Source organism: Geospiza fortis, unplaced genomic scaffold (assembly GCF_000277835.1).
Source record: "Geospiza fortis unplaced genomic scaffold, GeoFor_1.0 scaffold186, whole genome shotgun sequence".
In the NCBI taxonomy this organism is placed as follows: Eukaryota; Metazoa; Chordata; class Aves; order Passeriformes; family Thraupidae; genus Geospiza; species Geospiza fortis.
In genome coordinates, this window is record NW_005054331.1 from 5,776,260 (window position 1) to 5,801,675 (window position 25,416).

The 25,416-nt window shown below is 39.3% G+C and overlaps 1 protein-coding gene across 1 annotated transcript in view; it reads left to right on the forward strand.

The window, feature by feature from the left end:
- Positions 1-818: 818 nt before the first annotated feature.
- The window catches only part of SLC17A8 (solute carrier family 17 member 8), a 24,875-nt gene continuing 277 nt past the window's right edge, over positions 819-25,416 (forward strand). Inside the window, 12 exon segments of the mRNA XM_005421616.3 lie at positions 819-934; positions 7,559-7,811; positions 9,879-9,997; positions 13,332-13,446; positions 13,920-14,007; positions 15,976-16,062; positions 16,985-17,124; positions 18,613-18,762; positions 21,727-21,859; positions 23,133-23,243; positions 24,598-24,725; positions 25,342-25,415. Coding sequence (XP_005421673.3) covers positions 834-934; positions 7,559-7,811; positions 9,879-9,997; positions 13,332-13,446; positions 13,920-14,007; positions 15,976-16,062; positions 16,985-17,124; positions 18,613-18,762; positions 21,727-21,859; positions 23,133-23,243; positions 24,598-24,725; positions 25,342-25,415 — 1,499 coding nt within the window. The 5' untranslated portion in view covers positions 819-833.

Below are 25,416 nucleotides of genomic sequence, written 5' to 3' on the forward strand. Positions count from 1 at the left end.
AATGCAATGGATTCAATTTATGGCTGGTCTTCCGTTGCTTATTCAAACAGCATCGCACCAGTGCCCCTCCATGTCTGTCTGCCCAAGGGCCCAGCAACATCAATAATAAATGACCAGGCATGGGAAGGCAGCTTTGGGTTCAAACCAGCAAGTGTGTTGGGGCAGGGGGCCTCCCCTGAGTGGGGGGTACACAGTGAATGGGATCTGTAACTTGCAATAATTCCCTCCCTGCAGAAAGGTCTCGTAAATATTTAATAAATTTCTGACCCGTGCCATAGATGAGGTCTTGTTAGCGAACTGGAGTGGCTTGAGGACAGGTATTGTGTCTGTTACTATAGCACCACCTTGCACAGGATCTCGGTGTGAAAGAGGCAGGGGAGGGAGGGAGGGAGGGAAGAAGAGAGGGAGAGAGGGAGGGAGGGATGCACTGAGGATGAGCCCCAGCGAGGCAGGCTGAGGTTTGCCTGTGGAGCAGGCAGCACCTCCTGCCCAGGGAGGCTGGCCTGAGCAGCACCTGCAGCTCCCAGCTGCAGCCGGAGCCGCTGCCCCGTGCAGGTACCGACTGCAGGTACCAGAGCTGCTCCCAGGGCCACGCCGAGCCCCCGAGTGCTTCTGGGGGGGCTTTGCTCCACAGCTTTTCCCTTCTGGCTTTGCAAGATCTGACTTTATATTTTTATTATTATTTTTTTACCCACTCCTTTCTTGAGCAACTGGTTGTTGTTGCAGAGGTCACCGAGGGGACTGGTGGAGGCTCCCGGCTCTGGCATTGGGAAATATGACAGCAGAAGTGAATGCTCATTAACATAAGGGATTTACTGAAGAAGAAAGACAAAATGCCTTTCAAAGGGCTTGGTTCACTGAAAGAAAGATTTTTTAACCCAGGAAAGGAAGAGGTGAAGAACACCATTAGTGACTCGCTGGGGAATCTGAGAAGGTAAAACTCAACAGAAAATTCCCAGACAGGTTCATTGATGCCATTTATTAAGAGAAATGTAGTATAGAAAAAAATGTATAAACATAAAACAGACTATAGAGTTGCAAAATTAATATCCGAGTACAGAGAGTGAGAGAGCTTGCTGTAAGATAGAAGATGTAAAAGGAGCAGTTACAACAGCATATGACTGTAGATCATAGAATATTTATATTAAACAAGAAAGGTGAAAATAAATTATGAAATAATGTTCTAATATTAAAAAGAGCTTGAAGAACTGTTTAATTAAAAAACCTTTAAATAATTAAATGTTACTAATTCTGTGGTTTAACTTGCATGAGAAAAAGCAATAATTTAATGGGAATTAACACTCCCAATGATGCCACTCTTAAAATTAGACTTAATGTTCTTAAATTACAGGTTTGGGGTTTTTAAAAACTTGTTCCAAATCAGTAAGAGAAAATGTATTGAATAGAGATGTATATGTGTGAGTTTACTGACACTAGCAAATTAGAGAGAGAATAAGGAGAAGCAGCTGTTTGCTATCAAAAGCAGAAAAAAGATTCAAGATTTTCATCTTAACCTGATGGTTTTATGAACCAAGAAATGGAGGATTCTTATTTTTAGAGAAATGAAAATCTGATGTAAGAAATGACCAGTTTCATAAAGGGGAAGATATTTCTCATTTAAAGAGAAGCTTATTTATGTTTGTAATGGCTACTGACAACACCTATTTGTGTAATCAATAGATGAGAGCCAGAGGGATTAGTGGCATTTCTTCCATGCTTCTTGTTGTGTTTTAAATCTTTATGTGGATCAGGCCAACATTTTAACTGAAGGTGTTTCTAGTGACTGAATTGTATTTGCTTTCATATCCACCCCTTTGCCTTCTATTGAGAATGCTATTTTGAGTCAAGAAATAGTATATCTAACCAAGCCTTTGATCACAAGAAAATGTGTAAGAATTTACACATATACTGCAGTTATTCTATTTCTTTATCATGTGATCAGAGTATCTGTGTTCTACACAGTTTCTACTTAACTTGTTTTAATTTACAGGGTTACAGATGAAGCCTGATGTTTTGCTTTTTTTTTTACTTTTACAATACTCTACAGTAATTCCAAGAAACCTGTTTATTTTTTAGAACATTGATTCAAGTAATTTATTCAGTGATAAATCCTCTTTGCTGTGGGCTCTGCTGGTCAATTTGACCAAATACCTGTAAGGTTTGTATCTGGTGTATACGTACACTGGGCTCACCTTAGATTATCCAGATTGGTCTCCTCTTGTTGCCGTGTATTAAAGCTATCATGCTAGTTCCTACACAGTTGATAGTACAGGCAGCCAACTTCAGCAACACTGCTCCTGAATCAAATTAACCCAAATATCACTTGAGGTGCAAGAAAGTTTGCTGAACTTAATTATTTTCTGTTTTAAATGAAGGCATCTCCGAGCCTTCCTTAGATGTACCAATCAGCAGAGGAAATAATCCAAATTATAAAATCTTTTTATTATCTCTGCAGTCAGATCTAAGTAAGAATTGCTGCAACTTGAGAAGTCCTGTAGGAAATATGCAGTCATATTTGAAAGTTTCCATAAATGAATGAAAGATGCATGTTTTTAATATGAACTTCATTTTCTACAGCTTAGTCTACAGATGAGAGCACACACCTGTGTTTTTATATGGTGGCACATATACCTATATGCCAGCTGCAACCTTGACTTTGCTCTTCATCCAATCCAGTTTTCTTTAATGTGGTGAAATCAGCAAAGAATTTGGTTTCTCTTCTAGCATTCATCATAATTTGATGAATTATTATAATGCACATCCTTGATTATTATAATGCACATCCAAGTGTGACTTCACTGACTGTGGTGTGTTGATGTCAAAACTGACAAAGTGGGTAGAAAAACATGTTTAGCTTTGGTAAATATGACTGGTCTATGCTTTCCTGCGACATTTCCTCTGTCTTGCAAATGAGAGAGAAGCAGATGCCTGGCAAGAGCAGCTGCTCCATAGCAATTATCCACAGTCCAGCTCAAGTGCTAAAGCACAAGCAGCATAAAGCAGCTTACTGCACTCCTCACAGGTGCGCTTATTTGGTGAGTGCTGCAAAATAAGAGTCTGCTCACAGGAGGTGACTTCAGGGTGTCTGGATCCTGGAAGGGAGGCAGGGAAGACTGAACTGAGAAATCCAAGAGTCATCCTTTCTTTAGGCTGTTCACAGCAGTTTAATTTGTGAGATCTTAGAAAACGTTTTAGAAAATGTTGTAAATGCTTTATATAATTATTTTTTTAAATTCAAAAGTGACTTTTTCTAGATTAATTTTATGCAGTGAGGCAGGAAAAAAATTAAAGAATTCAAGGCTTGGGCAAATGAATATCAGAGTTGTGGCTCTGTCATCATTATGTTTCTCAGAAAAGAAAGATTTCCTGCAGATCTTCTTGAAAGACACAAGCACTTTGGTCCTTCTCTGAACTTACTCCAGTCAAGGAAAAAGCCAAAGACTGAAGTAAGATCTTAGGCTCTCCCTACTCTAAGGATTTCAGGAGTCCTGGACCAGCTAATGGCAACTGTGGGCTTCTTGATGAAGTGGGAGGTGTTTAAGTGAGTTTACAATTTTGTCACTTTTAATGTAAAAAGGCATATGGGCTATGCCACATGGCTGCTGTATGAAGTGTAGCCCTGATAGGTGTAGATGTGACTGCTGACTGCTGTAGATGTCCCTTGGTGAATTAGCCTAAATAGCTGAAAACTGCATCTTGAAGCTGGGTGATAGACGCTTGCATTGGACAGGGCTCCTCTGACTGGGTGGATCATGGAGTTATTCCTCTCAGATTTTCCCTTTGTGTAAAAGCAGGGGGAGCTTGGTGCCTCCCAGACCAAACACAGTGTGGAGTGTGCAGACCCAGCTGATGCACAATTCATGTCTTTGTAGCACTGTTAGTGCCAGGGCACAGTGCACTCGTGCAGCACTGCAGCACCCCAGGGACAAACATCCCCGCAGTTCTCGGCCACTGCACTGAGGACAGACTGCCTTGCAGCCCAGGAGTGCAGCACCTGGACCATGCAGTCCCTCATGTCTGAGCCTTGCTGTGGGTTTCATGGAAATACGGTGCAGAAATCAGCCAGAGAGGTCCCAGGCCCTGAGTAACTCGAGAGAGTTTGGTATTTGTGCTGGGATTTGGTACCAATGCATCAAATACAGTATTTATTATGGAAAATTATCACCTGGAAAAATCCTCGAAGAATTAATAAGATCTTAGGAGATTGTATCTGCTTTTGGATTAATGATATTTTTTTATAATTACTGTATTTCTGGTTATTGATAATGATAATTACTGGTTTCTGAAGTTACGCAGGGATCATTGTAGTTACTGGATTTGTAGGTGTGAGCTTTGAACATTGTGTATGCCTGTGCCCCAGCTGCCTGTGAAAGACTGCCACATCTGGTGAAATCCATTCTAGAATGTGTTTTAGATATTAACATTCGCCCGTTACTATAGAATCAATGAGTTTTAAATGAAACAAAATTAAATTCTAGTACACCTAGAAAGAACTAATTCCTCTGCTAAAACCCCCTTAAATACAGAGACCTGAATGTATATGTGCTCTAGGGATTTTATTTATTACTGATAGGGATTTTTAAAATTTCTTTCATGTTTTCAAAATTCTGTATATGCCAGAGTAGGCATTCAATAAAAAAGACAAATGTTGCATAAAGTTATTATGACATTTGGGCACAGAATATGGATGCAGATTCAAATAATTTAGCTCTTCTTACTTACCAAGTGTTGTACATTTGCTGAGAAAAGGAAAAACAGATCTAAGAAGTGAACATTTCCTGTGCAGGAAAATGCACACCTGCATCTCCTGCATGAGGTTGATAATTAGAGGACAGCACTGGCCCTGAAGCAGTATTCTTCCAAGTCATTGGTCTACAACTAAAAATTTTCACTAACACTATGAAAATACATGGATCAATTGGAAGATAAATTTTGCACAATTTCATGGAGTTGCCATATTTTCATTATGTACCTGTTCAATAAAATAAAACAAAAAAAAAACCAAACCAGTGCAGACACTGTGTGAATGTCTGCACTGCTCTAATGCATATATGTTTGGACTGCTACTGAAAAATAATTTTCTCCGAGACAAACCTGGTATAGAGGCATTGAAATTAATCTCTGGGAATAGGAAATAAACTGTGTGGATTTGGGGTGATGGATCAGTCCTCAACTTGCTTCTTTTCGTTAGTCAAATACAATAGCAGAATAATGAACTTCTCTGCAGAGACAATATTGGTCCATAGTTCTACTCCTAGGTCACTACTTTTAGCACTGAATTTGGAACAGAAGGATGTTTTCATGCCTATCTGAATTGACAGCCAGCTGAGAACGTCCAGATGTTTTGGCTTTGCATGAAGTGTCTAATCTTTGCCAGCTGCCCAAAATAATGCACCCCCTAAAGTCTAATGTCTCTCTTATAAATAGAGCCTGGTAATATTTGGAAATTTGTTAATTTATTTAATTCCATCAATATCTTATATTCTGTTAGAGGATGACAAATTATTTCTTTTGGCATGTTGATAACATTTTTGAGATGACAACAGTTCTAATAAATAATGATTCAATTGTTTTTTCACTTCCTGAGGTCTTTATATTTTTGATATCTCATTCTGTTTACCTTTACCTCTATTAACACATAGAGCATAGAATATTGGTGTCTTCTTTTTCAAGTGCCTGACTGAGTTAGTCTCTGTACTCCCATTTCACCAACAAATGCTGTTTCCCTGCAGGTGAATCATAAGATCTCCATCACCCCCAACAACATCACAGTAAGATTACACTTTCTGTGTTACCTTGCTTGAATGCAAAGGCTTTGCTCCAGTCTGACAATGAGCTAAAGGTCTAACTTTGCAGTGAGCACTGGTTTGAGAAAGGATTTAAATAAAATAATCCCAGGAGCTCCCTTTTGGCCCAAAACACTGTGATTCTACTGTTTCTTGAAACATGAGCTGATGGACTGTAACATGCTTATTTTCTTTTTGCTATGACTATGGCTGAAATAATGGGTTTATATTGTGATGTAAAAAGGAATAATATGGTAAATGATGCTCCAGTTAGCTCTAGAGCCTAAAAATGATATTTTGAAGTGAAACCTTATATTGGAAAGATATATTTAAGTGCACAAGAAGCCATACTTACCATGTTTATCTGCAAATTGTCTAGTGCAGAGTACTGTCTGTTAGATTATGGGTAGTATATTAGACTTAAAGCAATTGGGAAAAGCAGTGATTTAACCAACACTGTCCCAAAAAACCCAACCCAGTCAGATGTAGCCCATCCATCCTCTGTCAGCATTTGTTTATGTTGATTTTCATACTGAAAATTGATGTTTTAAATACATATCAAATATATACATTAGATTTCAAATATGCTCAACCAGATGTGTGGAAGAAGGAAATAAGTTGTTCCTGATCAGAATATAGTGAATGAAATAATCTCATCATTTTACATGACAAGCTGGGCTTCCTTTAGGTTAATAAACTGTTCATGTTTTCACAGTACTCCATGGCAGGCACAAACAGAGCTGGATCCTGAGCTCAGTGGTTCAGGGTGATGCCAAAACTGAAAGGCCTGATCAAGGCCTCTCTTAGTAAAGGCTTAACCTTAAGCTTATGGTTAGTGTTCAGTAGGTTAGTCACAGCTAGCCATGTCCTTAAGTCTTTCAGCATGTCAGAAAAACCATAATCTGCATTTTAAAATAGACCTGGAAAGGTAATGTTAGAAAAGGAATTATTTAGCTCTGGTCTGGTGGGTGTGTCTAGTTCTTTCTTACCTCACCTCTCCTACCACAGACCTTGTCTGGTCCTGCAGCACAATATTAATAGCCCTAATCAGATTGAGAGACCAAATTAAATTTTAATTGCACTATCATGCAATTCCAGATTGCATGGAAGTGCCATTTTGTTTAATATGAATATCTCAGGTAGATTGCCTGTGGGAAAAGGAAAGGCAAAGCCTGAGGAGCTGCACTCCTGTGTTAGTTGGTAGCTGATGGGCAAAGAAAGTCTGGGCCTGTCTCTTTTGTGTCTTTAATAGAGGATCTGATGCCAGAGAGGCTTCTCCCCTGCTGGGCAGCTCTGATTTTTGTCTCGCAGGAGAAAACAAATTCCAGGAAGTTTGGGGCTGAGTGAAACCACGCTTCGTGTTGTATTTGCTTTTTTCCTTGAAACATACTGGCAGCTCTGCTTAGTAAATCTTGTCAGAAATTATGCTTAATTTAAACGTAAATTTTCCAAAGAATCAATGGAATTTATCACAACAGACCTCTAGGTAGATCTCATAGTTACATTCTTGAAGAGCCTGTGAACATTGTTGCAGCTGGCTGTCTGGCTAGATGGTTCAGATGTGCAAACTTCACAAGTCATTCAGGCAAAAGTGTGATCTCTGCTAACCTTTCACAGCCTGCCCAGCATTAGCTCACGTCACAACTGTGTGGAGACAAGCGCTTCCCAACAGGAGTTCTCAGGTGACTGGAGCATGGAGCTGTCCATCCACGTTTCAGCAAATTTTACGAGATGACAGGGCGCCTTCATTTTTCCTTCCCTCATGTGTTTAGGAAGCTCGATGGCACCAATGTGGAGGAGGAGCCCCTGGAGCTGACGGCAGAGGGGCGGCCCGTGGCGGCGAGTGGGCGCCGGGCCGCGCTGTGCGAGTGCCACTGCTGCGGCCTGCCCAAGCGCTACATCATCGCCATCATGAGCGGCCTGGGCTTCTGCATCTCCTTCGGCATCAGGTGCAACCTGGGCGTGGCCATTGTGGAGATGGTCAACAACAACACTGTCTACGTCGATGGAAAGCCAGAGCTGAGGGTGAGAAAACAGCTTCCTTTCACTGCTCTGAGCAGATACCGCTGCGAAATCACCCAAATGCCGCAGAGCAAAGTCATGCGTATACACAGATTAAAAAAACAGAATGAGGGAGACACATCAGTCTTGATGCACGTAGATGTGCGGGCACTTAATTCCTATTTAGGTGATGAAGTCACATGAAAAACCTTCAAGATCTGAGGATTGGCAGTGTCATAGAGAGGGTATAAGTACCTGAAATGAGAACTGAATTTGCATGTCTCCCAGGTCTCTGATCTGTCAGATGTAGACAGATTTTGCTGTGATGGCAGAAGCTTTTGCTCTTTACTCTTTCTGAGGGAAATGTGCTCTGATGCTGCTGCAGAAGGAATTATCAATTATTTTATGTAGGGCTGCAGCCACTACATTCATATCATCGGATAATTTTCAAGACCTTAAAGCAGTCACTGGCAATAAGACATCAGGTTTTTGACAATGTAGATTGTTGTCTGGAGTTATTAAGAGCTAGGTGCCAAGCTGTTTTAAAATTTGCAGTGGATGGCATGTGGTCCGCAGCAGATCCTACACAGCTTTATCAATGCACCCCAGCAGATTCAATCCATACCTTAGCATCTTCCCTCGGTATTTGGCTTTGATGTCAAATGTCCCTTTATGAATTTTATGAACTTAAATCTCTACATTTGCTCTACTTGTAGACTTATTTTTGATATCTTTTTAATGTTTTTGGCCAAACAAATTCATAGGAATCTTGACTCTTGAATGAAATGCTGTGCAAATATTCATCAGCTTTTCTCCTACATCTTTTAACTTTTGGTGAAGAAGAGTGCAGAAAATGTCTATCATAAATTTCCAATGTTAAAAGTATGTCTGTCTCCATGACTCATGATCATAGGAGCCATGTTTAGACTTCCTACTGAATTTGTATTTATTCAGTCTATTCTATCCCGGCTCCCCATGGTCCTGCTGGGACTTCCAGGTTCTGTACTTAAGCAAGAGAAAGTATGTGCCTGTGTAGGTTGGAAAGCTCAGAAGAGGTAGTTTCAGAAAATGGGAGTAAATTTCTTCCACAAATCTAAATTCATGGTGTTTGGGCATGAGCATCTCCTGAATCAGGAGGAACCTTCTTCCATATCTCATGGTGTTTCTGCCTTCAGAAATTAACACTACCTAGCAACTCAACTGGAAATTGCCAGTAGAAAGTTAGGTGTTTAAACAGAAGTGCTTCAGCACAAGAAAGTGGGACACATCAAAATGAGTACTGATGGGGAAGGAAACCCTTTGGCCTTCTGTAAACATGTCTGGCTAATTAATGCCATCTGGCTGTAGGTCAACCAGTGAGCTGTTTCTCAGTTTGCTTCTTTGTGAGCAAAAATCAGTGCAGTAGGAAAAGCTGTTTTTCTTTTAACATGCAGAAAGGAATATCGAAAAAAGAGATGTCACTACAGTTGCCAGTTCTCTGTGGTATTTTAGTGACAACTGGCTCCTCTGGCATCACTTCTAACAAAAGATAAACTAGTCACTGGCTAGTGTTACCTGGTTTTATTTTCAGATTTCTTTGTCTTCAGATGTTCTCCTTGCCTCCAACTATTTTCTGCTCCATGCCATTTAATGCTGACAGTGGAGGATCAGAGTTGGGCCCTGACAGGGAGAGCCATGAACAAATCTGACCACAAAGCAAATCAAGGATTTAAGCAGCCTTGATAATCTTGGGAAAATGGATATGTCCATTGGAAGGTATCAGGCCCTTCTTATAACTCTGAGCAGTCTTGAAAGCAAAGGCTTCAAGTTTAAGGAGCCCAAGGGGAAGCAGTGGCAAGTGGCAAAGTTGAAGGTCCAGCATTAGCTATTTTATGGCTGAAAGCTTTCCCAGTCCTAAGAGCAAAAGCAGTAATCTCACAGGGGAATTGAACACTCTTTTGCCTTAACTGGGGGCTTTCAAGCTCAGCAATCCTGAGCAGCCAGTGTAAAGAGGCTTGATTTGGAGCAGGGTGACTTCTGCGTGACTTGTAAGCAAGTTACCTTACAATGAGTATGCTTTATCTTGCAGCATGTGTCCCATTTCCTTTACAGACAGCCCAATTCAACTGGGATCCAGAGACTGTAGGACTCATTCATGGCTCTTTTTTCTGGGGTTACATTGTGACACAAATTCCAGGAGGGTTCATCTCAAACAAATTGGCTGCTAACAGGTAAGAAAACAACAAGCAAAGGAATTAAGCTTTAGAGCCTGACTACTGTTTTACACCATGTAAATGGGAATTACTAAAATAGCAAATTAGTGTTTCAGAAATGCACATCTGAGGCTGAAAATTCAGTATTTATCAAGAATTATTATTAATAATAATTAATCATTAATAATAATTGATAAAAATTATTTCTGAGGATGACTTCATGGGTCTATTGCTGATTTTTTTCAATTTAACTTGTTTATCTCAAATATTTACACATTTCTTCTCTAAACAATAATGCTTTCTGGAGAGTTCAAGGAAAATCACACCTAATGCTTCCAACAATGTTTGAAGCATTTGTCTTTAAGAAGCTGTCTTAGTGCTCTTTGCCTCAATGTAACACCAAACAACAGTTTTCTGGCAGTGTTTAGTCTTCCTCCTTTAACAGCCCACAGTCCCTGTGGACTGAAGCTGGGAATAAAGAAATTACAGAACTATTTATGATCTGAATTCACAAGTCTGTCCTCATGAACACAAATATCCTTGCCAAGACTGGATACAGTACTGACTGTAATTAAGATTGCATGGAACTTCTAATAGAGCCTCCCGATTTCTGCTTGGTGAAGTCTGAGAATCTGTACAGATATTTTTTTTATGATCAATGTGTTTGTCAGCCATTTTTTTTTAAATTCGACTGCTTTTGAAAATGTGAATAAGAAAAACTAGTTAATTTTGTCAATGTTAACTTTGATTTTGGACTTTAGATCAAAAGGTCTTCAGAACTTTGAATATTATCACAAGAGAGGGTGGTTGTCCGAAGACAGCTGATGTGAATGAGCTCATGAGATGTGCATATTAAGGGTACTTGGGATCTACAGATTAAAATAAAAAAAAAGTTGGTTGGTATTAACTTCGTTCTCTGCAAACAAGATGTGACTTATCTACAAATAGTGTCAGAATTGGAAAGGGTCTTTAAGACCAGTTTTATGTTGTACTTTGCCCCAAATCAAAGTACTTTGCTTTCTGCATTCTGCAAAGAGCTATGGGGGGGTTACAAGATGGCCTGGATGTTCTTCCCACCCATATGCCCTTGTGGAAATTTCTCCAGAACAGAGTCATCCCACAGAATTGCCCAGACTGTTCAGTCCTACTCTCCTCTGTCCATAACCAAAAGTTACTCAGAGTTTGGTTTGCACTGCTTCTTCAGCACTGTTCTCATCCTCAATTATTCATTTCTCTACCACGTAACAGTGCCTAGGCACAATATTTTTCCATCTGCCAAGTAAGCCAAACAAATTAGCTAAGCTTAATAACTTCTCCAGCCTTTCTAGCCTTGCCACCAGCTTTTGCAGCAGAAGGGCTCCAAAACACAGATGTGCACACTGTTGGCTGAATAATTCAGCATGTTATTAGTTTAGCTTTTGTTTCCTTAATTTACTTGCAAACAGTAAAATAACCATGTTTACACCATAAGTTGATGTATTCTGTCAGCAGAGTGTTTCCTTAAGTACAGACTGTTCACAAGCACAGAAAGCTCTGCATTTATCCCTGTGAGAGTTTCCAACTCAATCTAAAGCTATGCCGTAACAGCACATTATGGATTTGCTCATCATAACTGGATTTAGGAGTAGAATTTGCTGAGGAACAAAAATAGCTCAGGAGCTGACCTCAAAGAGAATTTCTATTTGCAGTAATAAGATTCACTAAGTCCATGTTTTTCCTTTATTCCTTGTTTACCCAACCAATTTCAGCTTAGGTAGGTTCACCAGCGGTGCCAAGTTTCAGTTTCAGTTTCAGGGGTTATTTGCTAAGACACAGGGCAGGAAAACAGGGGTTCTGTGGCCAATGAACCTACCAGCCCTAGAAAAAGGAAAAACTTTCTTTTGTCCCAGATGCACTCTGGAAAAGAGATTCTGTGCTAATACTGACCTTATAGATTTAGGCAAAGACTCCTTTGCCACTTTGTTTAAACTGTGCAACTTTGAACATACGTATGGATGACCCACCCCAGGCACTTCTCTAATGCACAGAATTATCTGTAATAGTGAGGGATTCAAATGGATCTCATAATGGCTGAAAATATTGAGTGTTTTATGGGTTTGCACCAAACCCCCTAACACTATGTAATTTACTCAATACATTCACCCAAACTGATGTAGATCTGCATTTCACCAAAAAGTTCATCAACCATTTACTGACACCACCCCTTTGACTTGCTGCTTATCCTCAAACACGCATCTAAATGTGATTTCAGAATTGCTTGGTGGATGCATGAAACGCGAGGCACCTCTTGATACCAGTTTTCAGTAAGAGCGCCCTGCTGGGCAGAGGAGTCTGTAGCTGAAGAAGTCTGTTTTGATCCAAAAGTGGCAGCTGCCCAGGAATTGTGGTAGAGAGGACAGAAGAATATGTGAATGAATTGAAAAAACCTGGAATATTTCTTGTCGAAGTGGAGACTAACCTCTTTGGGATAAATGGCAGTGAATTGATGAAAAGATGCTGTCTCTGTGGAAACAATATAGTAGTAGAAGAGTGACTGGTTCTAACTCAGTATTAATGATGCATTTACAACCTAGGCATATTAAGAGTTGGCATTAAGGGAAGTAGCAGAGATTGGAAACTCAGTCTTTAGAGATAGCTGTTTGGATAATTTGACATGTTCTCTTTGTTAGTTTCTTCTTTCACATGGTTATTAATTCACATGGTTTGCTGTAGTTCCCTGAGTCAATAGTGTTATGATAAGAGACCTGATATTCCTATTAGTGGTAAGAAAGCAAAAGGCAGAAGTCTTTTCTTCAGGGATCACAACAGAGAGATAATACTTATTTCTCAGTCAAATGTTTATTTGACTTTTAAAGCAGTCTCCTAAATGTCAAGATATGACTGTGGGCTTTGTATTCAAATTCATATTTTCAGACTGTTTTCTATATAAATCACTTAGAAAAGTGACAAAGGAACTGATTTTTATAGAAGCCTGCTCAGCTTTTTTGCTTTTGTGTTCATCTGTTTAGTGCTTTCTTGTCACTCAGATAATGAGTGGGTTGTTGCTTTTGTCAATAGGGGTAGAGGATTTAGATAAAACAGTGTTGTTCTCTGACTGTAAATTTTTCATGCCAGAACACAACCATTAACCCTACTGTGAATAAGACCAGATGCAAAAATTAAGTCACATATATTTCCTGTCAACAAGTTTTCAGAGACTGAAATGCAAACAATTTAAATACATATTTTAAAGAAAAGGTATTGTAACAAAATATTTTAAATTAAGTTTATAAGTATTTATAAAGTGGAACATGAAGCAGTTCTGAAGAATAGATAATAATTGTATTCCCTTTCATGCTACTTTTCTCCATAGGGTATTTGGTGCAGCTATCTTTCTAACATCTACACTGAACATGATCATCCCTTCTGCAGCAAGAGTGCATTATGGCTGTGTGATGTTTGTAAGGATTCTTCAAGGTTTGGTGGAGGTAGGAGCACACACCATTTTGGCCCTTTCAAACTGAGTTTGATTTTGAGATTTGGTTCTAGAAGTCATAAGATCTCTTTTGATCAGGATTTCTCATCAATATACAATTTTACTTGCTCCTCATTTTGAGGTTGTAATTTTAAATTATACTGATTTATATTTCTAAGTTTACTTAAAGTAAAGAAAAATGTATATTTCTGGTGCTGCAATTTGAGTTATTTTAGTTTTCTTGTGCCATCAACTGCATATACTAAACAGTGTTTTTACTTCAGAACATATTACTATTCAGGTAATAGGTTAATTCAGAATAGTGTGACAACTTCCTACTCAAGCAATCGAGTTCTTCCAGACTTATCTTACCCTTCCTGTATCAGTCCATGGTGACAAGCAGCTAGGCAGTAGGGATAGCATCAGCAACTACTCCAAGTGGAATGCAGTGAAAGCAAATCATGTGATGTGTGAAATGTCTGCCAGGGCGTCACATACCCAGCCTGCCATGGGATGTGGAGTAAGTGGGCCCCGCCGCTGGAGAGGAGCAGGCTGGCTACCACTTCATTCTGTGGTGAGTCCAGGGGCTGGGGTGGGTTTTGTTAGCATGTATCCTTATTAGATTTATTTTATTAATTCCATTATTGGAAGGAGCGAGTCCAGGGGCTGGTATGGTTCTTGTAAGCATGTATCCTTATTAGATTTATTTTATTAATTCCATTATTGGAAGGAGCTGCACAGACACTCTGCCCTTTGCTACATCACCTTGTAGTCTAAGCTTAGGAACTTGTGAGTCCTTTTTTGTTTAACATGCCATCATTTTATCATTTAAAGCCAACACTCAAAATGGCTCTCATAATAAACTCTCATAATAAACTAAACTTCTAGACTAATAAGTCTAGAGGTTCACATGAGAGAAATTATATTGTATTTTTTTATTTGCATCATCCTTAGGGATTCCATTTATTTTACATACTCAGTGGATGCTCCTAAACAAGCACACATTTAAAAATGGTCTGAAATTATCTTCATTACTTTAGGCTGTTTGCTCAATATACTGCAGCGAAGGTGATGTAACTTCTTGCCAGCAGCTGTCCTGCTTCCTTCTATTTTGAGTTATGATCAAACATGCACTTTACTCTTTTCTCTGTGTCCCTTTCCAATGCTGACAGCTGAAGATGAAGGTCTGTAGGAGAAAGTGTTCAGTAAAGATGTAAAAGTCACAGGAAAAAAAATTCTGTCCATCATCAGTAGAGTTGTATGGCTGGGGAAAATACAGCACTAAAAAAGAGATAGAAAATAAAAGGAAGAGTGAAGCAAGTGGAAAAAAATCCATGTTTGTATATTATGGGAATTTTATTTTTACTACAGATGGCTTCAGGTTTTAATTATTTAGGTGTTTTCACTTCCTGCAGAAGAAAAGACCCAAAGAATAGCCTCTCCAGTCTCAATGTTCCCTCCATGAAATTCCTAGCATGGGATCTCTAGAGAAAGATCCATCCTTCAGCTCGACATCCATTTTAGTATCTACAGGTCGCTGATCCTTGCACTTGAAAGGTGCATAGGAGCAATGGAAAAATTAGGAAAATCCAGGTTAAGCAGGTTTCTGGTTTTTCTATCTACATTTTGGCCTAGGGCTTTTCTGTAGGAAAGCTGTAGGAAAAATTAATTACATGAAGATGAGGGAGAAGGATCATTGTGAACCATTGCAAAGAAGTATTTGCTAATGAGTAGAGCATTAATAAATGTTTATTAACAAAACATGTACTACTCTCAAAACCACAAGTATCATATTTCCTAGAATAATTCAGAGCAACACTCTTCACATATAAAGCCATTGGCACTGTCTTGCACTGAAACCTATTATCTAGATTGCACTTAAATACTCATCTCTTTCCACAAGACACTTAGAAATACATTTCACCAGTATTATGTATTTCCCAATCAGAAACCTTGGCACAGACCACATTTTTATCCTCTTTTATCCCCCTGTCAACATTTGCCTATTTATTCCAGCTGTTTGTTTATGTTGTTGATATGAATTAAGCGTGGTTCCACAGACTCAGGGTTGGTTTGAACAACCTCTCTGCTACCAGTGCTTGTGTAGTCATAGGACCATGACAAGAGCCTCCCAACATACCTGCAGTCATCAGGATTCCTCCACAAAACTTCTGAAACCTGGTCCATTATCTTCTCCAAAACTCACCTCACACATCACAGTGCCAGGTGCGATTTCTCACTCAAGAGAACACATATAGCTTATGTCTCTGCAGCCATCTGTCATCAGTTGTGGATTTGCAAACCCTATTTCCCTACAGGGCACAACTCTGCAAAATGAGACTGGTGATGCATGAGGGGTCAGTGCTTCCTGTCACCCCAGTCAAAATTTTGCAGCTTCCATCCCATTCCCCAAGTTCATAAAAAGTCAGTCAAACACATCCCTCCAGTTCTGCTCTCATGAGCATCTGTCTGGATCATGTGCTCTGAAAGCTGGGCACACCTACCACAGCAGACATGTTTTACTGATCTGTTTTCTCTTCAGGGTCTTACGCAGGCGCAGTGGTGGCCATGCCCCTGGCAGGTGTGCTGGTACAGTACATAGGATGGTCATCAGTCTTTTATATTTATGGTGAGTTGCCTAACATAAAGGACATCTGCCACTAGATCAGTACTGCCAGTTGTTTGCTAAAACCTGTCTAACAAGGATGGATCAAAGTTGTTTTGATGAATGAAGAGGTTGCAAATGGGTACTCCAATTTATTCCCTACTTATTGCAGATTCTGAGAGCTTCAGTTCGTTCTCATCTGTTACAAAAGGTTGTAAAATTATAATGACCAGGCTGCAGCCCATAGTCGCCCAGTGACAGGATTGGATGCAGTTGCAACACAAACACTTGCTCCTCCACAGCACAAACACTTGTGTGGGACTTGCCCCAGAGTGCTCACTAACAGCAAAAATGACAGCAAATGCTGCTGACCGGTAGCCAAATGGATCTGAAAAATTCTGCCCTGAGAAATCTTCCCCATGCTGCCATCTTTTATGAAGCAATGCCACCTTTACAAAGTGGTCTCATGGGTATGGCCTTGTAGCCACAAAGTCTGTGGTGCCTCATTCTTCCCCTCACAGCGTATGGCAGAGGTGGCTGCAACCAGCTTTGCACATCAGAAGCCCAGTTAAAGTGGGTTTTCTCTGTCTTCCCTGGAAATACAGGACACAGCACAAGATTTGCCATTGCCACCTGACAGTGAAGTCCCTTCGTGCAGATTCCCACCACTTTATGGCCTGTCTGCTTTTTTTCCCCCTAGGTTCTGCAGAGAGTTTTCTTCCTGCCTTTTCTTTGCCCCATGCATAATGTAATAAAAGTGACAAAATGCTCAAATGCTTTGCAAGCAGGCATACAATATACACTAAGTTAGTTGCCATATTTTGTTACTTCTCTGGGCATAATTTCTTTGCAGGTTTTGTTTAAATGGCACTTGAAACAAACTTGCAGATCCTGAAATGTAGCTTTATTGTCTTTGAAAACCAAGTTGCTTTTCCTGCCTCTTCAGGAATGTTTGGGATTGTTTGGTACGTGTTTTGGCTGCTTCATGCCTATGAGAGCCCTGCTGTGCATCCAACAATAACCAGTGAAGAAAGGATATATATAGAAACAAGTATAGGAGAAGGAGCCAGCCTAGCTAATGCAAGCGTAAGTAAAAAAAAGGCTTTCTTTGTTGTCATTTGTGAGCACTTTGTACAAGATCAGCATATGACTGGATGGATACTGTTAGCTGAACTAGGGGCTTTTTCTTTCAAGAAAATTACAGAATCAGGCTCTTGCAGCTGGACTGGATGAGGAAAACTCGTAATGCTGTTGAAGCTCTTGGCTTATCGAGCTTCTCTGATTTAGGGAGGGAAGGGATGGGTTGGGAATCGGAACGACACATTCTGGTCTCCTGCACTTGAGTAAGTGTCATGTTGTTCTAAACAATATTCATGGATTTAGCTAAATAAGAATTTGACTGCAGATATTAAATTATCCAGCTGCCTTTTGAACTCCTATTAAAGATGTTTGCAAATCTAATAGCTCAAGGACTGGGTTTCTGCCCTGCTCACTCTCACAGCAGCTCAGGTCCTTTAGGACTTCTCATCCTCTCCCTGATAAGATCCTGGAAACTTTGACTTAAAACCTGTTTTCCCATCAAATTTCCCTCCGTTCCCTTAGGCAACTTTTTCTGCCAGTAGTGAAAAACAAAGGTGTTTCTTGTTCATTCTTAGCTTTCAGCTTTGAACATTCTGGAACAAAGTAACTCCACATTTTTCCTCTACATGTTTTGGGTAACAGCCTTGCTAGGAGTGTAAAATACCAGACTGTCTTTTTGGGCATGCATCTGAAATTTGTCTGATCAAGTCTTGGCTGGAGACACACACACACACTTGTTCCAGGTCATGGATTTTCCTTGCAATATGATGGTTTTTATGCAGAGGAAACTGGTACCAACTTCATGGGCGCACACACAACCGCAGGTGTGCCGTGGCCTGTAGAACACAATTAACATTTAAAAAAAAAAAAGGAGAATATCAATGTGTATTGCCACAGCTACAGATCTGAGCTTCTGATTGAAATTCTATTAAAAATCAATAGGTCTCTGAAGTATGTTTCCTGCTGTATGGAGTATTGGAGCATAATACTAATTGAAAATGCCAAAAAAGCAAGTGACAGAAATCAAATTCTGTATCACAGGCCTTTTTTTTTGGAATTAAACTAATTAGGCTGAATCAGGTAGCTGCTTATTGCTATGCTACTGCATGTGTCTTAGCTTGAATAACCCTTTTTTCCCACTCCTTTAAATAGAATGTCTCAAACTGCATCAGCCAAAAAGCGGGGAACGGCACAAGGTTTCTCTAGTTTTCATTGATTCTTTTGCTGCTTCTGTTATCCCACTAGCAGGATTCCAGAAGACATCATGTAATTTCAGTAAGCAGGGCAATAGCAGTGCAGTATCCACCTTTAACGTCCTAACTTCTAAGAAAATTTCTCTACCTCATTTTTGCCAACAATTCAAGATATATTTCACTTGCTTTTTAAGTGATCTGTGATGTAAGTTGTATGCAACGTATCTAATAGGCTTGATAATAAAAGATATTGGTTCTTTATTTTATTATCTACCCAATTTTTTGGGTTTTTTTCCCTTAGAAATTTAGTACTCCATGGAAGAGATTTTTCACTTCAATGCCAGTTTATGCAATCATTGTGGCAAACTTCTGCAGAAGCTGGACCTTCTATTTGCTCCTTATAAGTCAGCCTGCTTACTTTGAAGAAGTCTTTGGATTTGCAATAAGCAAGGTAAATGTCTGAGAATAAGCAGTGACCTAGGAGATGCAGCAGGGGAGGTTCAGATTGAACATCAGGAAGGATTTCTTCACTGAAAGGGTGGTTAAATATTGGAATGGTCTGCCCAGAGAGGGGGTGAACATCATACCTGGAGATGTTAAAGAAATAACTGGGTATGGCACTTACTGCTATGGTTTGGTTATTTGAGGAGAACCAGATAGACCTGGAATAATTACATTAGATTATTCTCAGTATTTGGGATTACATACTTCTCCTGACCTGATAGAATTAAAAGTATGCGAGCATGAAATGATTATAAAAAGGAAAGAATGGAGAAATTATTTTGGGAAATAATTGATTAAATGACCCCACATATAATGAAAAACCACTAAGCAAGTCAATAGAAATGCACATTTTGTTACTGTTGACCATTTAGCATATAACCAGGTATTTTTTATCCTCTTCTTGATTTTTGTGACTTTTCATTAGCTATGAAGATCAAATTCTTTATAGGTTTATATTCCTTGACACCACCATTTCATTAAATTCGGAATTGTTACACTCCCTCTTCGGAGCATGAATGAGGAGTATAGAATAATTATTTTAGAAAAGTTTTAAAAACTTTCATTTAGCAAACAAACTTGCTATGTGGTAATTATTTTCAAACAAGTCTAAGGCTGATAACAAAGAACATAATTATTTATCTGTTCTGGGAGCACTTTGTGCCCAGCTTCTGCAAGAGAAGCAATGTTGCGCCATGGTAGCAATGACAGTCTAAATGGCAAGTACAGCATGGAGATGAAGAGGGATATTAAGAAAAAGTACATCTGTCTATTCTGAGCTGCTTTTCATTAATGCTAGTTGTGTCTCTGTGAACTTCACTAATTTAAGACCAGTATAAAACCAACTGTCAATGTAATGAGATTGCACATCGCTGAAAGTAAACTCAATCTTCTGACTAAATGACTGCTTAAAAGAAAAGCTTCTAGAAGATGACATGCTGATCACTAAAACTCTGTCTCAGGGGTTGTACTGAGTCTGATCTTATTTGACATTGATAATGGGACCTTGGAAAATGCTAAAGATAGATTCTGAAAATGTTAGGCTTTGTGTTTTCTCAGATCAGTGCATTCACGTAAGCAGTATGATAAATGATATAATTGTTAGATGTGATGATTGTTTAGTAATTAAATATAATTATTATATAATCATAGGAAGAATCATGAGAAACTACACTGGGAACTTAAGAGAGCTATGTTTAGCTGAAAATCTATGTATACAATAGAACAATATACGTTTAATGATTAACATGTAAGTTATATAACGATAGAATATAAAAACCCGTTCCTCTTGAATGTATGGCGGAATCAGATCTGAGGCGAAAGCGCCCCTGATTGCCAGAGCTCTTAATAAAAGCACCTACATATAATTGCCTGTGTGATTATATATCTCCGCACGCTAACAACATCTTCATTAATGACCTGGATGATGCAGCAGAGTGTATCCTCGTCAGGTTTGCAGATGACACAAAACTAGGAGCAGTGGCTGCTACACTGCAGGGTTGTGCTGCTGTACAGAGGAGCCCTGGCAGGCGGGTGAAGCAGGCTGAGAGAAGCCTCATGGAGCCCAGTAAGGGAAAGTGTAAAACCCTGCACCTGGGGAGGAACAAGCCCATGCACCAGTATGGTGCTTGAAAGCAGCTTAGCAGAAAAGAACCTGGGGGGGGGTTCCTGCAGAACCCCAGGCTGGACATGAGCCAGCAGTGTGTCCTTTCAGTAAAGACTAATGGTATCCTGGGCTGCATCATGAAAAGGCCACCACATAATGAAGGTGATATTTCCCCTCTACACAGCACTGGTGAGGACACACCTGAAGTACTGTGTCCAGTTCTGGGCTCCACAGTACAAGAGAGATCATTCCCACTCATCCCCTGAGAGTCCAATGAAGGAATGGAAATATTTCTCCTATGAGAAAAGGTTGAGAGCTGGGACTGTTTAGCCAGGAGAGGAGAAGCCTCAGCAGGGTTCTCATCTATATATACAAATATCTGAGAGTGTAAAGAAGATGAAAATAGGCTCTTTTCAGTAGTGCTCTGGGCATGAACTGGAAAATGGGAGGTTCCTTCTGAACATAAGGAAACACCTTTTTGCTGCTAGGAGCACTCTGTTCCTCAGAGTCCTCAGATCCTTTGATATTCATTGCTAATGAAAAGTCACAAAAATCAAGAAGAGGATAAAAATTACCTGGTTACTTGGTTGTGGAATCTCCATCCTTGGAGATACTCAGGAGCTGTCTGGACATTTCTGGGCATCATTCTCTATGCAATCCAGCTTGAGCAGAAGGAGGCTCCTTCCAACCTCAACAATTCTGGGATTCTGGGAAAATGAAAAGAAGGTGAACATCAGTTTGTAGGCTGTAATCCTACAAGAATAAAAATAAATCCATGTTTTTACACATATGATTATTGAATAATTTGTAAAATTATATCATGATGTCAGGTTTTATGCTGTATGGTCTTCAGTCCCTGTACAATGTGCAGGTGCTTCCTCCTTTTAAACAAAGGCAGGTAACAGGGATTGATTTGTTGTTCAGGAAGGAGGTCCTTGAGAACATGAATAACAAAAATATAAAAATGCAGTTGAAAACCAAGATAGAGAACTTCAGTATGAGGACACAAATGACAAGGCTTTGTGACGTCTGCAATAGAATTTAATATGAACTGTGCAACTCTTTAGAGTACCCATGAGTACTTGGGATATTGCATGGCATATCTAAAGTGAGATTCTCACTTGTGTTCTGGTTTCTCCTCGTGGGCCACAAGGAGACCTTTCTTCCCTCACCCAGTTTTGAGCACATGCTGTAATCAGATAAAATGATCCAGGGAAAAAGAGGTGAAGAATCATTATGGTTCCTGTTCTCTTGCCTCTAAATCTTGAAGGAGAAATGACAGTTAAGCACACATTTGTCTAATTGCAGGTTGGCCTTTTGTCTGCAGTTCCTCACATGGTCATGACAATCATTGTGCCCATCGGAGGGCAACTAGCTGACTTCTTACGGAGCAGGAAGATCTTAACCACTACCACTGTAAGGAAGGTCATGAACTGTGGAGGTACTATTAGATTCTGAAAATATGGCATTTCAATTGTGTGCTGCAATCAGTCCAAGTATCATAGTTTTGCCCACGTTTAATTGTAACAAGAGACAATTTACTCAATACTGCATTTATAGCTGGTTAATCTGAAGTGTTTAGTGGAGAGCTGATGCCTCATGACATAAATCCTTACTCATATGAGCACTCTTTAAAAAAGGAGGAGACAAGAAGTCTGGTTAATAATTGAATGGGCAATAGCATAGTATGATCAAATAGGTCTCATCCTGCAAACTCATACAGACAAAGTTAACCCTGTACCATGGTGCTGGAGAGACCCTTTCCCAGTGGGTATGTTCTTGAAGTAACTGGTCATTTGCTACTCCCAGCAGAGCCCACTGACAAGTTTAGGCTGGAAGGTTTAGGGTGGGTGTAAAAAGTGAAAGATGAACAAGAAAATTTTAACTCAGCAAAAAATAATTTGTTTCCAATTCCATCACTGAACTGAAAAATCAGTGACATGTGGGGTTGATATTGAATTAGAGAAAAGATTTCAAGCCAGACAGCCTGTGGAGTAGTTAGTTGCCCTCTGCCAATTGCTGGCTTGCATTATTTATAGATGGCATGGACTCCTAGAGATAGAGATGCCTGCAGCCAGTGATATCACATAACTTGGCTATGCATCTTCAGAAAGGATGGCTAAATTAATTGGATTTTCAGGGCATATTAATAGTGTCATTAGAACAAAACAAAACAGAAGGATTTTAATGTTACATATTAGAAAATATTAGTTTCCAGTAATGGCAGAGACTGGAAGTTCCCTGTGATGCTCAGGGATGTCCTGTTTTTTTGGTAACACAGTTGTATGTAAAACACTCTTTTGTTCCATTTACCAAGAATTTCTTGTATCACTACAATCATGAGAAATTGAAGGCAAGTGTTTTTCTTCTTTCACTCAAATGTTTGTGGGTTTGTGAATTTTTCTGCTCTTTGCACATACTTGCTTTCTCAATTGTCTTCCTGTCTTGCTCAGTGAATACAGTGAATTAACTTCACCAACTGTTTGGGTCATGTATACAGCAGTGAATGAGGAGAAAAAAATAATATATTCTCAAACAATAAATATACAAATACTTCTGCAAATGCATGAAGCTCCCAATTGCGTTCAAGAACAACTAAAAGATACCAAGTAATTTTCTCTCATTTTAAGCTGCTACTCTGGATAGTGCTTATTAGTATTTTCATGGCAAATAGAAATTTAAATTTAATTCATTCTCATGTGTTTCATTGGAAGGCTTTGGGATGGAAGCAACCTTGCTTTTGGTGGTTGGTTATTCTCACACAAAAGGTGTGGCTATTTCCTTTCTGGTGTTAGCAGTAGGCTTCAGTGGCTTTGCAATTTCAGGTAAGAATTAATCTTATTCTTGCTTTTACTATTCATGATAAAAGTGATGTTATTATCCTCACTATTCTTACTGTCATAATTTCTATTATTTTGTTTGCTCTTAATGTGGTAACCTATGGGGTGTTTGTTATTTCATCCCATATCAGAATTAATTTACTTCGGTGTCTATGAAACGTGTTGCACACAATAGAAGCTTTGAAAAGACCCTGCTCTTTACTGATCCAAATTTACATCAGCTTTATGCTATTATTTTCTAATATACTTTTACACTGTCAGTCACCTTTTCATCCTATTTATCTGTATGCCTAAAACGAAAAAGAGAGACAGAGAGGGAGCGAGAGAATTACTCTGCAGTGAATAGTTGCACAAAGGCTATCAGTTGCAGTTCTGTCCCCAACCCTAGCACTCAATTTCTGCTTCCTACGTCAGCCCTCCCTCTGATGCCTCCTACATCCAGCCCTTCTCCAGAAGTTGTTTCTAACACTTTCATGAGTCTTACCCACGTTTTGTAGTCTCAAGCTGTTTTGTGGCACCATCAGTACCAGCATCACTGAAAAAAACTCATTTTTCTATGAAGATTAAAGATTTTTCTTAAGATTGAAGATCTTTCAAGAAGACTGCCAAGAACATGGATCTATTGAACAAAATTGACCAGCAAAGTAACTGCTGGTGTTCAGTTATTTCAGGATTCTGCAGATGGGAAGTGGTTTTGCTGCTCAGTTACGAGGTTCTTGCATAGCTGGTCATTTCTATCAATCAACTTTTATTGCAGGATTTTCCCAGTAGTCTATTTCTTACCTTATTTATTACCATGCCCTCGGAATTAATTGTCACTTCTTGCGATCTACCATACTTAATATGACTAATTTTCATTACCTAAGGAATGATAAATATCTGAGCTGATATTTAGTATTTGTTTTTAATTTCTTAATAAAATATGTGCTCAGAAGACACACTACACTAAGGATAATCGTTTTTCCTACTGGTTTATATTCAATTTTTTTATTACGCTGTTAAACTCTGTTAAACCACTCATGTGGTTAAAACACCAAAAGAAATTAATTAAAAACACTACTACATAAATAAAATGATAGAAGACTTCACTAATTTGAGGTGTTGATTCCTTAATTCAAAATATTTGCAAAGTTCACTGTTCCAGTATGAGAAAATGGAAAGTACAGACACTTTAAACAGGGCCAAAATAAACTTTATTTTCTATACTACATAATCTTCAGAGGTGCAGGAGGGAGGTTGCTAACCTTTTTAGTCTTCCTCAGCCAGAATGGCTGCAGAAAGCCCTGTTGGCCGGGTAGTGCAATGCTGTTCAGCTGGCTGTTTCTCTCATTTTTTGTAGGCTTCAATGTGAATCACTTGGACATAGCCCCTCGTTATGCCAGCATTCTGATGGGGATCTCCAATGGCGTGGGGACGCTGTCGGGAATGGTGTGCCCACTCATCGTTGGTGCAATGACAAAACATAAGGTAACATTTCTCCATGTTTTCTGGGAAAAGGTTAGGTAATGCAACAAATGTAAGACATTTCAAAGATTCCTGGGGATGCCATTCCATCACTGTCTCTGCAGCTGCTTTTTGTTTGTCTTAAACATGCATTTTTAATTACTGCTTTGGCCTAATTCTCAGCTATTATAACTAATTATCTGTGTAGGCAGATATTATTTAATACCACCTGAGTCTGAGTCTCTGTAGTATCTCCATACAACTGTGCAATGCTTACAGGGCTTGGAAAACTCCTCTGCAATGCATCCATACCCCCATGGTAGCAAACATTGATATTGATTTACAATAATATTTGTGTAGTTGTTAGAGAAATCCCTGCATTTCCAACTCCACAAATATTTCACATGCAAGAGAGAAACTTTACTGTGAGAAAAAACCAAAAAAGAAACCTAAGTTTTATTATATCTGTTGTAGTTATAGATAAAAAAAAATCTTTGCAATGGTTCTCATAATTTGTTCTATCTTCAGCATCAGGAATCAAACAGTGATCACAGTCATTCCTCAATATGAGCTAATTCATGGTGTAATTTGGATATTTCTTATTACTGGAAACTTAATGAGACCTGCACCATTCTTTCAGACCCGTGAGGAATGGCAGAACGTCTTTCTGATTGCAGCCCTGGTGCATTACAGTGGTGTAATATTCTACGCTATC